The following is a 17,304-nucleotide window of genomic DNA, read 5'->3' on the forward strand; positions in this document are numbered from 1 at the left end:
CCACTTCTGTGCATAAAGCTACAGAAATCTCTATCAATACAGTTGTCATATGTTGTTGACTCGGATCTGAGTCACTCCAGTGAGTTCTCAGAGGCTGTAAATTGCACTGGAGGAGAATTTTCCTCTTCCTCCATGAAGCACCTGGTGTATTTGAACCGTATACCTTTGAGTTAGCAGTACAATGCCTTACCACTAGAACACCAGAACAACCCAAGAGTGGGGACAAACGTGCTTACAGTACTCTTACAGTACTTCTGCTTCAATGGAGTCCCAGATTATGAGAAAAACATTTCTAAATTTTCAACTCCATCCTGCAGAGCGTAATCTATGCCAGAGAAGTTGATCTTTTCTTGAAATAGTCTGCAATTGGAAACTTTTTCCCTGGTACCATTGCCTAGACAGAGTCTGCATGAGTTCTTAGAATACACTTTCATTGGACAGAGTTCTGATGCTACTAACAGTGGATTACAAAAGCATTCCTCTAGGTCAAGGTAAAGAGCGTGTAGGGAGGGCATGAATCAACTCGTTGATTAGCTTGGGTTAGACAAGTGGTCTTTAATAAGTGTCAAGTAATAGACTGTTCTCTGCGCTTCTCAGAACACAGGGACGCTGAAGGCAACAATTAAACGCAGAGTTCTCTTACGTGACTATGTGGAGACCCTCACAGCATCCCTTAATTATATATTCTCCATCTGATCAGGGTCTGCCCACTGATGAGAAGGCGTCTGTGGACTGAAGAGAGGGCACCTTTGTGGCTTTTAAAAAGAAAAAGGAGGCAGAAATGCACATCTCCCGAACCAGCTTTCATCACATCGAACAGATTTCAAAGAAACATTGCAAAGGTGGAAGGAAAAAAGGATTCTGATCATAGTTTTGAGAATAAGAAAGGAAAAGAGGACAGAACTCAAAGCCGCCGATTTTCTCCAGCTGGGAAGGAATACAAATAATGGTTGAGACCATTTCCTTGTGAAACTTTGAAGAGAGAAGGAGAAATTAATTAGCAGGTGGACTCTGCCTGGGGCCCCGGCTGCGCCTCCGGGCGCGGGGCGCGGCAGGTTCAGCACCTCGGAAAGCGCCCCCGCTCCGGCGCCGTGGGCACGCATGCTCCTTGGGAATCCGCCGCCGAGCTTTGGGAGATGCGATTATAACTCCAGCGAGCAACCGATAGCAACTCACTGGGAGTTAACGACGCTGGAGAGACGGCGACATGAGAGAGTGAGGGCGACACCAGCAGAGCTCCGGTAGACGAAACGCACCCATCACTCTTCCTCTCCAGCACTGAAATCTCAGCCAAGCGGCAGCAGAGGAAACCGACAAAGGTATTTGAAAAGAGAAGGGGCGAGCCGGAATGGTGCTCCTGAGGAGCCGGGTGGGTTGCGCACTGGAGCCCAAATGACAATGGGAAACGGGAGGGGGCTTTGAGTGTGGATCGTGCGAAAAAGAACTCGTCCTGAGAGTTCCTAGAGCGGCACGCAGCTCGCCTTACCAGCTGTACTCCTTTCCCGTGCAGACCCTGAGCGCAGCTCCTGCGCGCAACGCTGAACTCTGCTGTGCGCTCGTCCCTCCCGGGACGCGCTTGCTGGACAAGCAGGGGGCTTGGCACCCCGGATCCCGGGGCGTTGTATTGAGGAACTGCTCTCGAGGCTTCCACGTCCCGCGTCCTCTCCCCGGGAACGGCACTCCGGGAAAGCCACACTTCCTCGCGTCTAGGTCCCTGGAACATGACCTAGAGAGGCCGCCGCCGCGCTCCAGCCACGGTGGGTCACCATGAACCAGGCGACCGGCGGGGGCGAGCTCTCTGATTTCCTCACAGTGGTCCCGGACTTTCCAGCGGCGGCCAATGCGAGTGGCAACGCGTCTCTGCTGCTCAAGGACTGGTGGTGGGAACTGGGGCTGGAGTTGCCGGAGCGCGCGGGCAGCGGCGAGGGCCTGCGGATCCTCATCATTGTGGTCTACTCCGTGGTTTGCGCCGTGGGGTTGGCGGGCAACCTGCTGGTGCTCTACCTGATGAAGAGCAAGCAGGGGTGGCGCAAGTCCTCCATCAACTTTTTTGTCACCAACCTGGCGCTGACAGATTTCCTGTTCGTCCTCACGCTGCCCATCTGGGCGGTGGAGAGCGCGCTTGACTTCAAATGGCCCTTCGGCAAGGCCATGTGTAAGATAGTGTCCATTATGTCGTCCCTGAACATGTATGCCAGCGTCTTCTTCCTTACTGCCATGAGCGTGACGCGCTACTACTCGGTGGCCTCGGCTCTCAAGAGCCACCGGACCGGAGGGCACCGCCAGGGAGGCTGCTGCGAGCGCAGTTTGGAGGACAGCTGCTGCTTCTCCGCCAAGGCTCTGTCCGCGCTGATCTGGGCCTTGGCCACGCTGGCTTCGTTGCCCAATGCCATCTTCGCCTCCACCACCAAGGTGCTGGGCGAAGAGCTATGCCTGGTGCGCTTCCCGGACCAGAGGCGCCCTGGGGACGGGCAGTTCTGGCTGGGCCTCTACCACACGCAGAAGGTGCTGCTGGGCTTCGTGCTGCCCCTGGGCATCATCAGCCTGTGCTATCTGCTGCTGGTGCGATTCATCTCCGACCGCCGCGTGGCGGGGGTGCAAGGTGGGACCGTGGCGCCCGGGAGAGGCCCGAGTGAAGCCAGCCTCCGCAGGAGATCCAAAGTCACCAAGTCTGTGACCATCGTGGTCCTCTCCTTCTTCCTGTGTTGGCTGCCTAACCAGATGGTCACTGCCTGGGGCATCCTCATCAAGTTCGACGCCGTGCCCTTCAGCAACGAGTACTTCCTTTTCCACCAGTACGCGCACCCGCTGAGCGTGTGCCTGGCCCATTGCAACAGCTGTCTCAACCCGGTCCTCTACTGCCTGGTGCGCCGCGAGTTCCGCAAGGCGCTCAAGAGCCTGCTGTGGCGCATCGCGTCGCCCTCCCTCACTAGCATGCGCCCCTTCACAGCCACCACCAAGCCCGAGCCCGAGGAGCAAGGGCTGCAGGCGCTGGCGCCGCTCCACGCGGCCGCGGAGCCCGACCTGCTCTATTACCCACCGGGCGTGGTGGTCTACAGCGGGGGGCGCTGTGACCTGTTGCCCAGCAGCTCTGCCTACTGATTCAGCCGAGAGGCTGGGGACCTGCGCAGGCTGCTAAGGGGGATTCCCAGGAGCGAAAAGAACACGGTGAATAAGGGGAGGCTGGGAGAGAAGGGCTGAGGGGAAGCTTGTGAGAATGCTGGAGGCCCTTTTCCCAATGGGGAGAGATGTGAGGCCAAGTGGAGAGAACGCAAAGGACCAAGAGCTGCCCTGAGGGTCAGGCCACCAGCCTCATTTGTCCCTTCAAACCACCTTAAGCTGTCCTTGTTGATATGTGGGCGCGCCCCAAAGTTGAGTGGTGCTTCCCGAATGGAGAGACAAGGGTCGCCATGGGTGGAGCGCATTTTACCGGGCCAGGGCCACATCCCCAAACCTCTGCTAGGCGAGGTGGCTCTGGGACTGTGCCACTGGAAGAAGCGAGTAGCTGTGAGGCTGCCCTGGAGCCTAGGACTGGAGACATAAAACTTATTTCCGCATTGGGCCAGAGGGTGACGTTTTCGCGTCTACTCCAGGAGCAATGGAGTGGAGGAGCCATCTGCCAAGCGACTGTTGTATCTCTTGTCATCCCGGATAGGAAACCAACCGCTTTGCATGGTCTCTGATGCGCTGGAGGTATAACCTGTCCCGGAGTGAGAAAGTGAATTGCTGAAGAATGGCATGGCTGTGGGAGGGGGCTGACTCCCCTGGAGACAGACCTCATCAGCTGCTAACCCTGGAGACAAACGGGGGCGGGGGGCTTGTGCTCAAATGGTAATAGAGCAGGAAGCCTCCTGTGCCCCAGGTTCCTTTGAGGGCTGTAGGAGGACCTGGGGAGACCTGGAGCTTTGAGCTCTCATACTCTCTCTACAAACAGCTCTGTAGAGCCCTGGGTAGACTGACTTCTAGGAGAAAGGGTGTCTCCAAATGCTTTTTGCGCCCTCTCCTTTCACCCTTCCTGATTCACCACTTCTATATCATGCCCTGGACCACCATGTAGAGGAATAGCTAGGTGCCTTTTTTTGTAAACTGAAGTAGGAGAGCAAGAGATGCTACAAAAATGTACAAGTAGTTCCTAGAAACGAATTCCTAGAAGCTGGAGTCGATCTTGCTGCAACAACAACAAATGTGGAGTGAGAGAGGAAATAGAAGACAGTGGCCCACTTTCTTTTTTTAACAGAGGTAGAGTTTTCCTAAACTCTTTCTCAAGAGCCAGAGGTGGGGCTTAGCAGAAAGTCTGGATTGGGTCTTTTGTTTTTGTTTTGTTTTTTAAATTGCAAACAGATACATCTTGGAGAAAGTGCAACCAGAGTGCTCTTTAGCTGCAAGGATGTTGAAGCTTCATCTCACACATAGTGGGCATGTTGTTAGGAGAGACTGTTCCCTGGAGAGGGACATCGTGCTTGGAACGGTGGAGGGTGAGCCAAAGTGAGGGAGATCCTCAAGAGATAAGAGTGACACAGTGGCTGCAGCGATGGGCTCAAGGGTGTCAGAGATGATGAGGTTGGTGCTCTGTTGCTCAGAGTCTTTTTTGATTCAAGGGCACTTAAGAAAAACAACAATGACAGCACCACCATCCATACAGCCAAGTTTCATTTATTCTAAAGACGGTTTTCACAGTGAACATGCCTCTCAAATTCCTCCCAGAGCCCTGGACCATCTACAGGATCCCTCTAAAAAGTCTCTCTGGCTCCCCCCCCCCAAAAACCAACTGTTTGGTCACAGCAATTTAAGACTGAGTTTGTCACAAGATCTAGTCTTTGAACTGCTTGGGAAACTGGGTTTAAGCTTTAAACACCCACCACTGAGACACAATAGCAAGATTGCTTAGGAGTAAAAGAAACAACAAGGTAGGCTTTAACTGGGTGACTCTTTTAATACAATAAATGATATTACAAAACCATGTCTGCTTAAATAAATTCTTGAACGGTAGTGTTAGCTGTTTAGTCGTTTCGTTGGCTCTGCCTGGGCCTCTGCAGCCACGGCATTCTTTGCATCACTTTCTGTAACACAACGTACTAAAATTATCAAATATCTACTTAATAATCTCACTCAGCCACAAAAGCAAAGGCTGCCTGACCTCCTCAATCCTGAACATCCAGGAGAATGTCACTCTATTAGCAAATAGAATAGCGCTTCTGTTTGGAAGTGGTTGAATCGATCTTTATCTTTTGGGAATGACATGTATTGACATTAAATAAGAATCCAGTCCACAGTGATCGAAATGTAAACCTCCTACATGCCCGAAGTACAAAATAGATAGAAATGTAAACACCAGAAAGAACATGCTGGCATTAGACTCTTACTAAGGGTTTTACTTTATTAAAATAACTTGCCATTTCAACCATAAAATAATGTGTGAGCAGCTCCAGGAGTCATAGGAAAGCATGTTGAGGCATGTGCTTCCATTTGACAGACACTAGGGGGGGAAGATAGTGAGGCTTGCCTTGTACAAGGAGACGCCAGTCTCTGGAGCAAGGTACTATGCTTGGTGAAGTAAAGAATCTGGGACGGAAATAAAGAAAATCCTTAGGTAGATTGACAGAGTGACTGTAACCGTGAGTTCAAACATAGCGATGCTTGTGGAGATGATATGGGATTGGGCAGGGTCTCCTCACACAGTTACACAGGGTAACTATGGTTGAGTTTAAGTTGACTTGAGTTCACCTGTCAAGAACACAATGGTGGAGAGTCAGCAAAAGAGAAGAAGATCCCCAATGAGATAGAGTAATTGGCATGGTGACTGCAGCAATGGGCTCGCATGTATCAGAGATGGTGAGAGTGGCACAGGATCGGACAGGATTCAGGTTACTAGGAGTCATACTCGATGGCACCTAACAACAACAACAACAACAAAAGCAGACAACAGGGAGGGGCAAGCATGAAGCAAAGCTTTTGGGAGGGGACTCTATAAAAGAGGCACTTCATCTCCAAGCAAACCTAAAGGCTCTGAGAACAGAGCAGAGGGAGCAAGGGGCCTGGCTTTTGAAGATCGATGAGGAAAGAAGGCCAACAAGAAAATGGTCAAGTCAGTCAAAATCCGCCATTGCTTTTGGAATAGCTATCATACACCCGACGTTGTACTGGAGCCTGAAACTCCATGGATGAATCAGATACATCCCTGACTTCTGTTAGAAGGAAAGGCAGACATTGACACAAGCAGCAAAATACAGGAAACACAGGTTGACTCTCAGCATAAGGGTGCTGGGAATGTGTCACGGGAAAACAGGAGCCATGGGCGAGTCTGGTTCAGCAGGGAGATCAGACTTTTTTTGGTCAAAATAGTATCTGAGATGGCCCTAGAAATACGGTTACAATTTTTTGTGAAGGTGGGGTACCATTGAGTCACACTGACTCATAGCTGACCCTCCAGAGGTAATCACACAGAAAGAGACCGCTCATCCTACTCCATGGAGCAGCTGATAGATTTTAACTGGGTGCCTTTGGGATTGCAGTGCAACTTCTTGCCACTAGAGCTCTTAATGGTTACAATTAAGAAAGGCAGAAATGAGGGCTGCAGCACCTGAAGCTGAGGAACTGACCTAGGACACTGAGATAGGAATGTCAGCTACATCGCTGGTAGAGATAGAAGCTGATAGGGCACCTTCCACTCTCAGACCCGCTGCCCAGGTCCCTGGAGTCTAACAGGATTTCTATCAAGGATTTCTGTGTCCCTGCACTTGTTTTATTAATCCAAAAGTGGGGCACTTTCCCCAGAGAATACATCACTGGTATACTGGAAGCAAAGACTCTAGTTCCCAAGAGTTGTTAAATGCATTTTAAATTGGATTTATCCATTTATTCAGACTTTGATGGAATTGAGTTAAATGAGCAAAGCATTTATTTGCATATTTGAGTGTTAGTGTGTATGTGTGTGTCAGAGAAAGCGTATAAACTGGAGCTCTCTTGTGTTTGCCTATCCAATGTTGTTGTGTGTCACTGAGTGCGAACCAGCCCAGAACTGACCCTCTCGTGGGCTTTCAGAGGCAGTTAACCCCACAGGAGGAGACAGCTCATTCTTCTCCCGTGGAGTAGCTGGTGGATTTGAACTGCATGCCTTGGGGATTACAGCACAACTTCTTGCCACTAGGCCACCAGAGAGCCTATCCAATAGTCCACGGGAAATAAACTCTGTTTGTAATAAAGACCATGCCATATGGTTGACCCTCAACTATCTGAAGAAGACGACCCTCAAACAGGTGGATCAACACAGTAACTGCAGCAACAGACTCAAGTGTGTCAGAGATTTGAGGACAGAACAGGACAGGACAGGGGTCAGATCTGTTGTACATAAGGTTACTAGGATTTGCACTCGACTCGATGGCAACTAACCTCAACAATGTGGTTGACTAAAGATGACTTTCTTTTACTTCTTGGGGGCCCAGGTGAGATGGCCTCAGCTATGGGACACCATTCACTCCATCCATCCATTTCTTCATAAATAAGAGGAACATACCAGTGTGGTCTTGGGACAAATGGTCAGGAAAGAACCATGGAACTATGCAGAAGTATCCATTTCTAAACTTCACAAAGACTGACAACAGGTAGGTGAGAGAAGCGAGGTGGCTTTGTCAGCGAGATTTCTCTTATAATGAGAAGTACTGAATCACAGGGGATCCTGATCACAGTTGCCCCCAGGACTGATCACTCCTTGAAGAAACCAATAAAGTCTTATCACCTGATAAGGCGACTAGACACCAGATCCTGATGAGGCCTTGGGTCTGATCACACATTGACAGGACCCCTGCCCCCAAATTCTGCAGCAAACTACCACCCTCTCTAAGTCTCCTTAAAAAAAAACCCATAAAAGGAAACTGTCTTTGCCTGCATGCCATGTTTATCGTCTGTGTGTGCAGTCACTTGGAGTCCTTCTCAGATTGACTATTAAAGGCCTGTTTGCTACTTCGGACTGGCGTGCTTTCTCTCTCTTCCTCTCTCTCCCTTTCTCCCCTTTCTTTGTTCTCATTCTGAGCACTTGCTCACATTTCTATGGTGTTAAGAGCAGATGTTCAGCCATGACTTCACCTCTCGGGGATGGTGGAGGGAGGAGGGAAGGAAGACTAGAAGGAGAGAGGAGGACTTTTAATGTATTCTTCAAAAAGAATGAGATGGTTTCATCTGAGATGAATACACACTAACAGAGGGACAGGAAATGAGAGGAGGAGAGTGAGGCTAGAGGTTCACAGGTCCTGAAACAACAGCACAGTGCACATGGAGAAATCAGCCCAGCTTGGTCCAGAAGGCATCTCTCTCTCCCTGTCTCTCAAACACACACACACAGCCAGTGAGCCAATTCCAATTCAAAGCTGAACCTCCAACTGGTACAAGAGACTCTAAATCATATGGGAAGAGAAGGTCCTTCTTTTTTCTGAGGAGTCTCTTGTCGACTTGAATCAAGGCATGACCTTGGAGTCAGCAGCTCATCTCTCTATGGACTATGTCACCAGAGCTCCCTTGGAAAGTGCCAGATTGAGTTAAGGCCAGGGGCCTGGAGCACTGGGTGCTGATTAAGGGGCTGTCTGCCCGGTAGGTGGCGAGAGCCGCCAGCATTCAGGAAGGAGTGACCAGTACAAACCCCTGTGCCCTTCAACCCTCTCCCAGAGCCTCCTCTCCCACACACCAGGAGCCAGCTCTGCAGAGGTGCTCTGGGTGTCCTTCCCTACATGGCTAGCATTGCCCCAGTCACTGCCTGATAACAGAATCAAGCAGAGAGGTGGCTCTCTACACAAAAAAGAGGCAATCAGGAGAATCGCAGCAGCAACCTGGGCACACTAGCAGGTTGTTGTTGTTGTTGTTATTGTTGTTGTGTACTGTCAGGTCGGAAACAACTCACAGCTGACCCTCCAGTGTGTTTTCAGAGGAGTTAATCGCCTGACCATCACTACTGAGCTAGTGATACAATATTATCTTTGGGGAGAAAGAGAGTTTGTGTGGGAGGGCAGGAACCTAGCTTCCTTTTGAGATCAATGGAGAAACTGGGAGAAAGAGAGAGTCTGCAACACAGAAGACAGTGTCCCTGCTCTGTACCTGGCCCTTAGCCTGGTAGTCTTGGGGACTTCCCTGGAACCCCAACAGTCAAGGCTGGGTTTCATGAGAGGACCCTATTCGTTTCCTCTCCAACCATTCCCTCCCCATGGTAAGCATCACAGGGCTGCCTGGAGCCTGTATCCTGCTCCTCCACCTTCTAGATTCCGTTATTGACTATGACTCTTACAACCCCGAGAACCACAGGGCTGAACTTTGTCGTCCCTGGCTCCATCCTCACCATCTCTGATTTGTGGTTGGTTTGCCCACTGTTGCAGTCACTGTGCCGTCAATCCACTGTGGTGATTGCCTTCTCTTTTCTTAGCCCTCCACTTTTTCTAGCCTTATGTCTCTTTCTAAAGATTACCTGGGACCTCAGAATTCTCCATGCAGCCAGACTTTGTGAGTCCTTTCCCAAACCCATCCACAGAGGCCATTCTCTCCTAATCTATGCACACAGGTCTGAATGTTGGCTAAGAGTGGTGTCTGCAGGCGTGGTGAATGGTGGGACAGTAAGGAAGTCATGGATGGAGTTTGTGGAGCCCACAGCAGTGTGCAAGCGAGAACTTTGACAGTGTTAAAAGGAGCTAAGATTAGGCCACAGCAGGTTGAGGGATGGACTGTGGACTGTGATCTCATCCCACTCTGGTCCTAGGCTCTGTAAGGGTTAAGAGTGGACCTATCTTCCTTATACACATTTTCAGGAAGGGAGATTCAGAGCCTTCTTAAGAACTAGAGCATTCTTCCTCACTCTAGAAACACCATTCCCAAAGAGCTGGTCTGCAGGGCCTGGCCATTCTAATGCACTCATTCATTCTACTGGGCCTAAGATTAACAAGAACTCCAAACATACAACTCATTGCCATCATGTCAGAGTCAACTCATAGCTGGCCTTCCAATGATCTTCAGAAGCAGCAAATTGCACAGAAAGAGATTTTCCATCACCATCCACTTCCTAAATAACATGCCTCTGGAAACCCTATGAACTTTGATAAATGTTGATAGTTCAAGCCTTTTGTTCACAGGGTCGCTATTACTCGTGCTCAACTCAAAGGCAATAAACAACAACAACAAGTCCCTCAGAGAAGCTGATGAATTTGAACTGCCTGCCTTTGGGTTGGCAATGCAACTCTTTACCCAATGAGCCAACCAGAACTCCCCCTAGGTTAACAAGAATATGACCAAACTCCCTAGTTGTCCAGGAAGTTCAGTTCATTTCTACAAATTCCCATCCAGCACCAAAGGTCCACTAAGACACAAATTCGTCTGAGGCTACACCAGCTCTGACTACACTATCAGACTCAAAAGATAAATCCAGAGAAGGAACCATGTACACAATTTGACCTATGAAAATAAGTGTGCCAATTTCCCTTCTGTACCAGTCAGGCCAAATTCTGAGCACCGTCGGCCAACACTTAGGGACTGGAGCAGATTGGATGAACGCACAGGATCATGAGCCTTTAGCAATCAAGACACTAGATGTTAAGCATGGATCAAACGGTCAGCTCTCTGAGATGGGGCTTATTATCTTGCCGGTATAGAGGAGCAAGGCTGCAAGCAGTTCAGCTGTTTACGAGAAAGGTGAAGTCTGTATATAGAACCAGCCTAGCTTTTAACTTCATGACCTTTCCATCTTTAAGCTGAGCTCTTTCTTAAGGCTGCTAAAAACCTCACCAAAGAGAGAAGCAGTTTGAAGGGCCATGGCTGGGGGGAAACTGCTTAGCTTGGAAAATAGATGATCAAATGGGAAAGATGTTTTTGAAAAACTTCCCTAATGACTCCAGGGGCTAGAACAAGGGCAGAGTCTGGAGGGAAACACCTCCACTGAATGCCAATGAAATGAGCTGTTTTCAAGCAATAAATTCCCCAACAGGCGAAGATATGCAAAGAGACTGGTTGGGGACTGAATAAAGCAGCAATATTTACTGTGAATTTGATGATGAATCTAAGCCCCTGGACTATATACAGACTCTACATTGCAACCAAGTGTCATAGAACAAATATAAGCACATAAATTAAACTGGTCTGCTTCTCAGACCTGAAAAAAAGGCTCTGGTGGTGCGGTGATTAAAGCATTAGACCACAAACTGAAAGATGGGTTGTTTGAACTCACCAGCTTCTCCTCAAGTGAAAGATAAGACAGTCTGCTTCCGTTGATGATTTTACAGCCTTGGAAATCGTATAGGGCCATTAAAGGGTCTGTGAGTCAGAATTGACTACATAGTAATAAGGAGGTCTTTTTGGTTTTGTTTTCAGGTTTATCTGTGTCCTATGGACAACAGAGTGAACAAATAGGTCCTTCTTGGAGAAGGTGAAACCAAGGATTTTGACGCTCTCTCTCACACACTTTGGACATGTGGCCAAGAGGGAATGATCCTTGGAGAAGGACATCATGCCCAGTTGGGTCGAGGGACAGTGCAGGAGAGGAAGCCCCCAGATGAGATGGATTGATACAGTGACTGGGGCAATGGGGGTATGTGTGTCAGAATCAGTGAGACTGGCTCAGGACAGGGCAGGGTTCAGAGCCTATCTGTAGGGTCACTATGAGTTGTAGATGACTTGATGGCACATAACAACAACAACATGGAAAACAGACCCTCCCTCCAACACGCTGCACTAGTGCAATGAGAAAGGTGAATGTGGATACTGTCAATACACACAGTCTTTGCTACTGTGGCAGAAGCATTGATAAAACTCACCCAAATTGCCATTGAGTCAATTCTGAACGATGTCTAAAATATGGGGATTATTTTGCAGGGGGCCAGCTGAAAGTTGAGAACAGGCAGAAAGACATCCCAGGGGTAGATTGAAGCCATGCAGAGAGGCAAAGATTGCTTTCCTCATTGACTTATGCTCCACAGTGCCTGAGGTCAAGGTCAGTCTCTCTTTATTGACTCAATCCACGTATCTCACAAAGAGAGCCACAAAACAGCAGCCAATCAGAGCCACCGCTGAAGCCGTGATCACCACGACCACAACACTCCCAGCTGTGTTGACCAGAAAGCCCAGGCCGCTTCCCACCAGGATCTGAGCCAGCTGCACCATGCATGTGAGGGTGGCGCAGTCCACACCCTTTCCTCGCCCCTGGCTGGCTGGGTCCTTGCTTGTGGTCTGCTGCTTCTGCAAGGGAAACACAGGAACAGCATTGGAACATACATTTGGGGCAAGAGTCGGCACATTTGTTCTGTGAAGAGTCAGCCAAGATGTTTAGCTTTGTGTCATATGGTCTCTGTTAGAACTACAAGTAGTTCCAGGTAGCGTTGGGGCTCTGTTTCAGCAACTTCATGTTGAGTTGGTTCTGACCAGTCAAATAAATACCTTATTGGTTTGTTGTTTGTTTTTCTTTTTAATGTCCATCATTATTGCCTTTTATCATCAGCATCTGTATAAATCTGATCTTTGTCTTTGGAAATTTGAGACATTACAGAATATATTTCAGAACCAAGTTTACACAGATTAATAATATGGTGTTATGACGGAGGTCATGAGCATGATGCAGCATAGAGCAAGGTTGAGAGCTATGGTTCACTGAGTCATTATGAGTCCTTGTCTTCTCAACCGCCTCTGTCAGCAAGAATATACTGTTAACCATAAGATGGAGCAAAAACATTTTAAAACACATACACACAATCATAAATGCAGTTTGTGATAACTTGAACACATAAATCACAAACTGAGGTACTCTGTTTTTCTGGGCAGTTCTGGTGACTTGGTCATAAGGAATTTGCTGCCAACCTACAGGTTCTCGGTGTTAATCCACTAGCCGCTCTGAGGGAGAAATAGGGGCATTCTTCTTCTGTGCCATTTAATGCTTCTGAAAACTCACTGGAGAGTGAGCTATGAGTGGGTTGCAACTCAACAGTACACCACAACATCAACACCTCTGCTGTTAAAGTACTCTACTCTGCATCAGGAGTGGAGGAAGACTCCTCAATGACACTCATGCAGATGATACAACCTTGCTTGCTAGAAGTGAAAATGACTTAAAACTCTTGCTGCAGAAAATCAAAACTGTACCTTTCAGTAAGTATCTTAATGTTGAGAAAACAAATACCCTCATCACTGAAAATATTGTGCTAGAGAAATTATTGAAGTTGCCAATTATTTCCTTTGACTTGGGTTCACAATCAACACAGATGGTGACAACAGTCAAGAAATCAAAAGATGTGTTGTACTGGGTAAATCTGCTGTCAAGGATAGCTCTAAAGTGCTGTCAAGCAACAAAGTGGTTTATTGACTAAGTTGCTCCTGAAGCAAGTCACAGTCTTTCCAATTGCTTCCTGTTTGTGTGAAAATCAGACAATGAATAAAGATGACAGGAGAAGAATCAATGCCTTTGAGTTATGGTGCTGGAAAAGAGCAGTGATTATCCCATGAAATGTCAAAAGAAACAGAAAATACATCTTGGAGACAATGAAACCAGAGCGCTGTTTTAGAGGCAAGGATGGTTCAACAGCATCTCACATATCTTGGGCATGTGGTGAGGAGAGAACGGTCTTTGGAAAAGAACATAAAGCTGAGGAAGGTAGAAGGTCACAGAAAAGAGAAAGATCCCCAACAAGAGGATTAACATGGTTACTGTACCAAGGCGCTTGAGCATCTTCGAGATTTCAAGGGTGGTGCAGGACAGGGTCAAGTTCAGATCTGTGGTTCATAGGGTCATGATGAGTTGTAGCCTTGCCAATTGCACAGAGCTGTTGTGTGCAAAAGTGTTTGCAGATAATTTATAAACAAATTGGCTTTATCTATGGATATTGAAATTTGCCTTTTAGGTATTTATGGAAGAATAGAAGAGTTTTTCATTTTCTTTCACCCATCTAATATTTTTAAAAATAATTTCTAGTTGTATTTGACCCAGGAGCCAGTGTGTTGACCCTGATCAAGAAGCTCCAACCTCCAGCCTGAAACTATCTCTCACACTTGCCACGAAATCATAAATTTCACCATTAGCACATGAGAGTTAAACAGGTCTTTAAAAAGGTATTCTAATGGCATTGCTCATTACACGGCTAATCTAAAGGCTATGTGTCTCTGGAAGTTCTAATCCACTAGCTGTTCTGCATGAGAAAGATCCCTAGTCTCCACTCAAGGCAAATGATAGGCTGGTCACTATGAGTCAGAACTGATTAGATGGTAGTAAGTAGAGTTGAGCTTTTTTTCTCTCCTTAATAAAAACATAGGGAGCTCTGGTGGCCTAGTGGTAAGGAGTTGCACTGTCAACTCCTAGTGGTAAGGACTTTACATCCACCAGCTATTCTGTGGGAGATGGATGGACAATCCCTTCCCATGTGGTTTACGGCCTCTGAAAACGTACTGGAGGGTCAGCTGTGGGTCAGCTCTGACTCAATGTCACAAGATAACAAGTACAATCAAATGCATACCTGCTCTGGATACCTCATGGATGGCCAGCAGATTTAACAGACAGACCTGGCTTGGAGGAAGTATCACCAGAGTGATCCTTAGAGGTGAAGATGAATCTTTAGCTTACTTGCTTTGGGCATGTTGTCAGGAAGGGCAAGTATTTTTTAAAAAAGACATATTTGAAAAGGTAGAAGGTCAGCGAAAGAGAGGAAACTCTTCAAAGAGATGGATTGGCACAGCGACTACTGAGGGCATGACAGAGACCATCATGATGATGCAAGAGAGGGCAATGTTCAGATTCACCGTTCAGAAGGTGGTTTGCTTCGAGCTGCAGTCTAACAATACCTAAGCTGCAGCATCTAACAACAGCAATAATAATCAAATTCCCAAAGAAGTTCATGGCTGTTGAGTGGATCCCTCCTCATGGTGACCTCACATGCTATAGACTCCAACTTCTCCACATTCTTGGTTTTATCTTCCTAAAGGAGGATTACAAGGACCTCCTTCTGCTATCTCCCGGTTGTGTAGTCTTATCCATTCTGACCCAGTAAACCCAGGTGAACAAAGCAGGACTGCCTCATAGCATTTCGATGACTCTAATCTCTACAGGAGTGGATCAATAGATCTTTCTCCCATGGAGCAGCTGTTGTTATGTGCCATTGAGTCACTTATGACTCATAGCGACCCTATGTACAACAGCTCTGAACTCCGCTCTATTTCGAGACAAGTTAACTGTCTCTGACACACACACATTTACTCCCATTTCCCCAGTCTATTCATCTCATCCAGGATCTTCTTCTCTTTGCTGTCCCTACACCCTCCCAAGCATGGTGTCCCTTACGAAGGGCTGGTCCCTCCTTGCAACATGCCCAAAGTATGTCAGACAGAGCTTCAGAATCCTTGCCACTGCATAGCTTGGCATAGCTTGATTTCACTGGGATGAACCTGTTTGTTCTCCTAGCAGTCCATGATATATTCAAAACTCTTCTTCTGCACCACAGCTCAAAGGCATCAATTCTCCTTCTATCATCCCTAGGCACTGTCCAGATTTCTGATGCACAACAAGTAATTGTGAAGACTATGGCCTGGATTAGGCACTCCTTAGTCTCCAGACTAACATTGTTGCTCTTGCGTACTCTGGAGATGTCCCTAACAACAGACTTTCCCAATGAAATTAATCTTTTAATTTCCTGGCTGCTGGTACCAAGAGTGTTATTTTTGAAGCCAAGCCAACAGAAGTTGTTAAAATCTCAACTTCTTCACCATCAACCATAATGTTGCCAATTGGCCCAGGGGTGAGAATCTTTGTCTTCTTGATGTTGAGCTTCAGTTCGTATTGAAGGCTGCAGTCCTTGACTTTCTGCAGTAAGTGCTTCAGGTCCTCCTCAGTTTCAGCCAGCAGGATTGTGTCCTTTCAGTTACCAGTCAAGAACTTAACCACTGAGATCAGTAGAATCAGCATAGCAGGAATTCAATATATAACTCACTTCTTTTGTTCCTTTGATCTCAGAATTTCAAATATTTTTAGAAGGATATTAAATCACAGATATATTAGGAGACTTTAATCTCAAGGTCATTTTTATTGCATAAAACCAAAATTATAGTTGACCCTCCAGTGAGTTTTGGGGAGGTGTAACAAGCATGGAAAGAGATTGCACGTAGTTCTCCCAGGGAGCTGCCAGGGGGTTCTAACTGTCTGCCTTTGAGTTGGCAGTGCAACTCCTTACCCATGAGGCCATTTGTTATTTTTGAATGATGTTGAATTGAAACCAACCCATAGCTGACTCTCCAGCAGGTTTGCAGATTCAGTTAATTACACAGGAGATTGCCCATCCTTGGTCCATTGAGCAGCCAGTGGATTCAAACCATGAGCCTTTGGGATTACAAGACACTTTCTTACCATTGGTCCACCAGAGAGATCTCTATTTATCTATATATGAACAAAGAGGAGTGGGAGCTATAGCTTGATGTACACTTTTTACACCATTTGGGAATATTGGTTCATGTTAATGCATTCCCTAAATGTATTCTAAAAAGGAAAGAAAATTTGTGAATGACATTTTAGAGTTTGCATGCCTGATGTTGCACAGATGTGAAATGTGGGAGGCATGATTTGAGTTCAAGTTTGTCTGAGTCCAAAACTTATGCATTTTTAACCCTAGTACTATGGAACTCTATGCTTGGAGGCATAGTCCTTGATAATTACCTCTTTAATAGACTAAAAGCGTGCAGTACATTGAAACATTAGCAACTGAGATTGCCAGGGAGGGAAGAGTCACGAGTCTGGTTGAAATGCTTTCACTCTGCATGTATCCCTGTTTGCTCTATTTACCAAATCGATAGAAGAGAAAGAAGGCTGGCGTCACCCGAAACTGGATATGCATCAATGCTCTGAAGTCTTCACACTGTGAGGGATTGAACTGGGAGTGACCATTACAGCTTTTATATCACTGAGCTGGCGAAGGAACTGTATGCCTATTTTCTTAAGGAAAAAATATGTTTCATGGTGGGAGTCATTTTACAGCAGGAGTCGTCACCTCCCTTGTTCTTAGAAAAGCAATTAAGATCTTGCTTGGGAGCCAGAGTTCTAAGATGTAGAAGAGGTAGTAGGACCCCCTCTGGGTAGTCCAGTGGGGGTGACCACCCATGCACCCCACTCTACCCTCTGCTTCCTCTTTAGCATGCATACCTCTGACTTCCTGTAGCCTGAATTTCCAAGAAGGTATTGCCAAGAATTCTCAACCCTTCCCCAATATTATTGTTTGGCAACATCAAGTCAATTCTGGTTCATAGAAAAGAAATATGAGCCAGTCCTGCATCAACCTCAGTGTTGCTATCTTGGAGCTCATTGCTCGAGCCACT

The 17,304-nt window shown here is 47.2% G+C and overlaps 2 protein-coding genes across 4 annotated transcripts in view; one reads left to right on the forward strand and one right to left on the reverse strand.

Annotated features, from left to right (window-relative positions):
* The first annotated feature begins 1,767 nt into the window (after positions 1 to 1,767).
* On the forward strand, positions 1,768 to 3,102 carry RXFP3 (relaxin/insulin-like family peptide receptor 3). The gene has a single exon (XM_006896795.1). It carries the CDS (start codon positions 1,768 to 1,770, stop codon positions 3,100 to 3,102), a length of 1,335 nt encoding a protein of 444 aa, XP_006896857.1.
* Positions 3,103 to 11,976: 8,874 nt separating this feature from the next.
* The window catches only part of SLC45A2 (solute carrier family 45, member 2), a 71,130-nt gene continuing 65,802 nt past the window's right edge, over positions 11,977 to 17,304 (reverse strand). Inside the window, exons 7-8 of one of the 3 annotated variants that reach the window (XM_006896798.1) lie at positions 14,937 to 14,948; positions 11,977 to 12,173 (exon numbers count right to left, since the gene is read on the reverse strand). In XM_006896798.1, the coding sequence (XP_006896860.1) occupies positions 11,977 to 12,173; positions 14,937 to 14,948 (209 nt within the window). Of the gene's footprint in view, positions 12,202 to 14,936; positions 14,949 to 17,304 lie in introns of all 3 variants that reach the window. The other 2 variants (XM_006896797.1, XM_006896796.1) reach the window with 2 other exon arrangements.

Source organism: Elephantulus edwardii, unplaced genomic scaffold (genome assembly GCF_000299155.1).
Source record: "Elephantulus edwardii isolate Elephantulus edwardi_28Jun2011 unplaced genomic scaffold, EleEdw1.0 scaffold00191, whole genome shotgun sequence".
Taxonomy (NCBI): domain Eukaryota; kingdom Metazoa; phylum Chordata; class Mammalia; order Macroscelidea; family Macroscelididae; genus Elephantulus; species Elephantulus edwardii.

Bases quoted from the DNA above. Each gene is read 5' to 3' on its own strand.
- RXFP3 (XM_006896795.1), top strand. From the start codon at position 1,768: ATGAACCAGGCGACCGGCGGGGGCGAGCTCTCTGATTTCCTCACAGTG.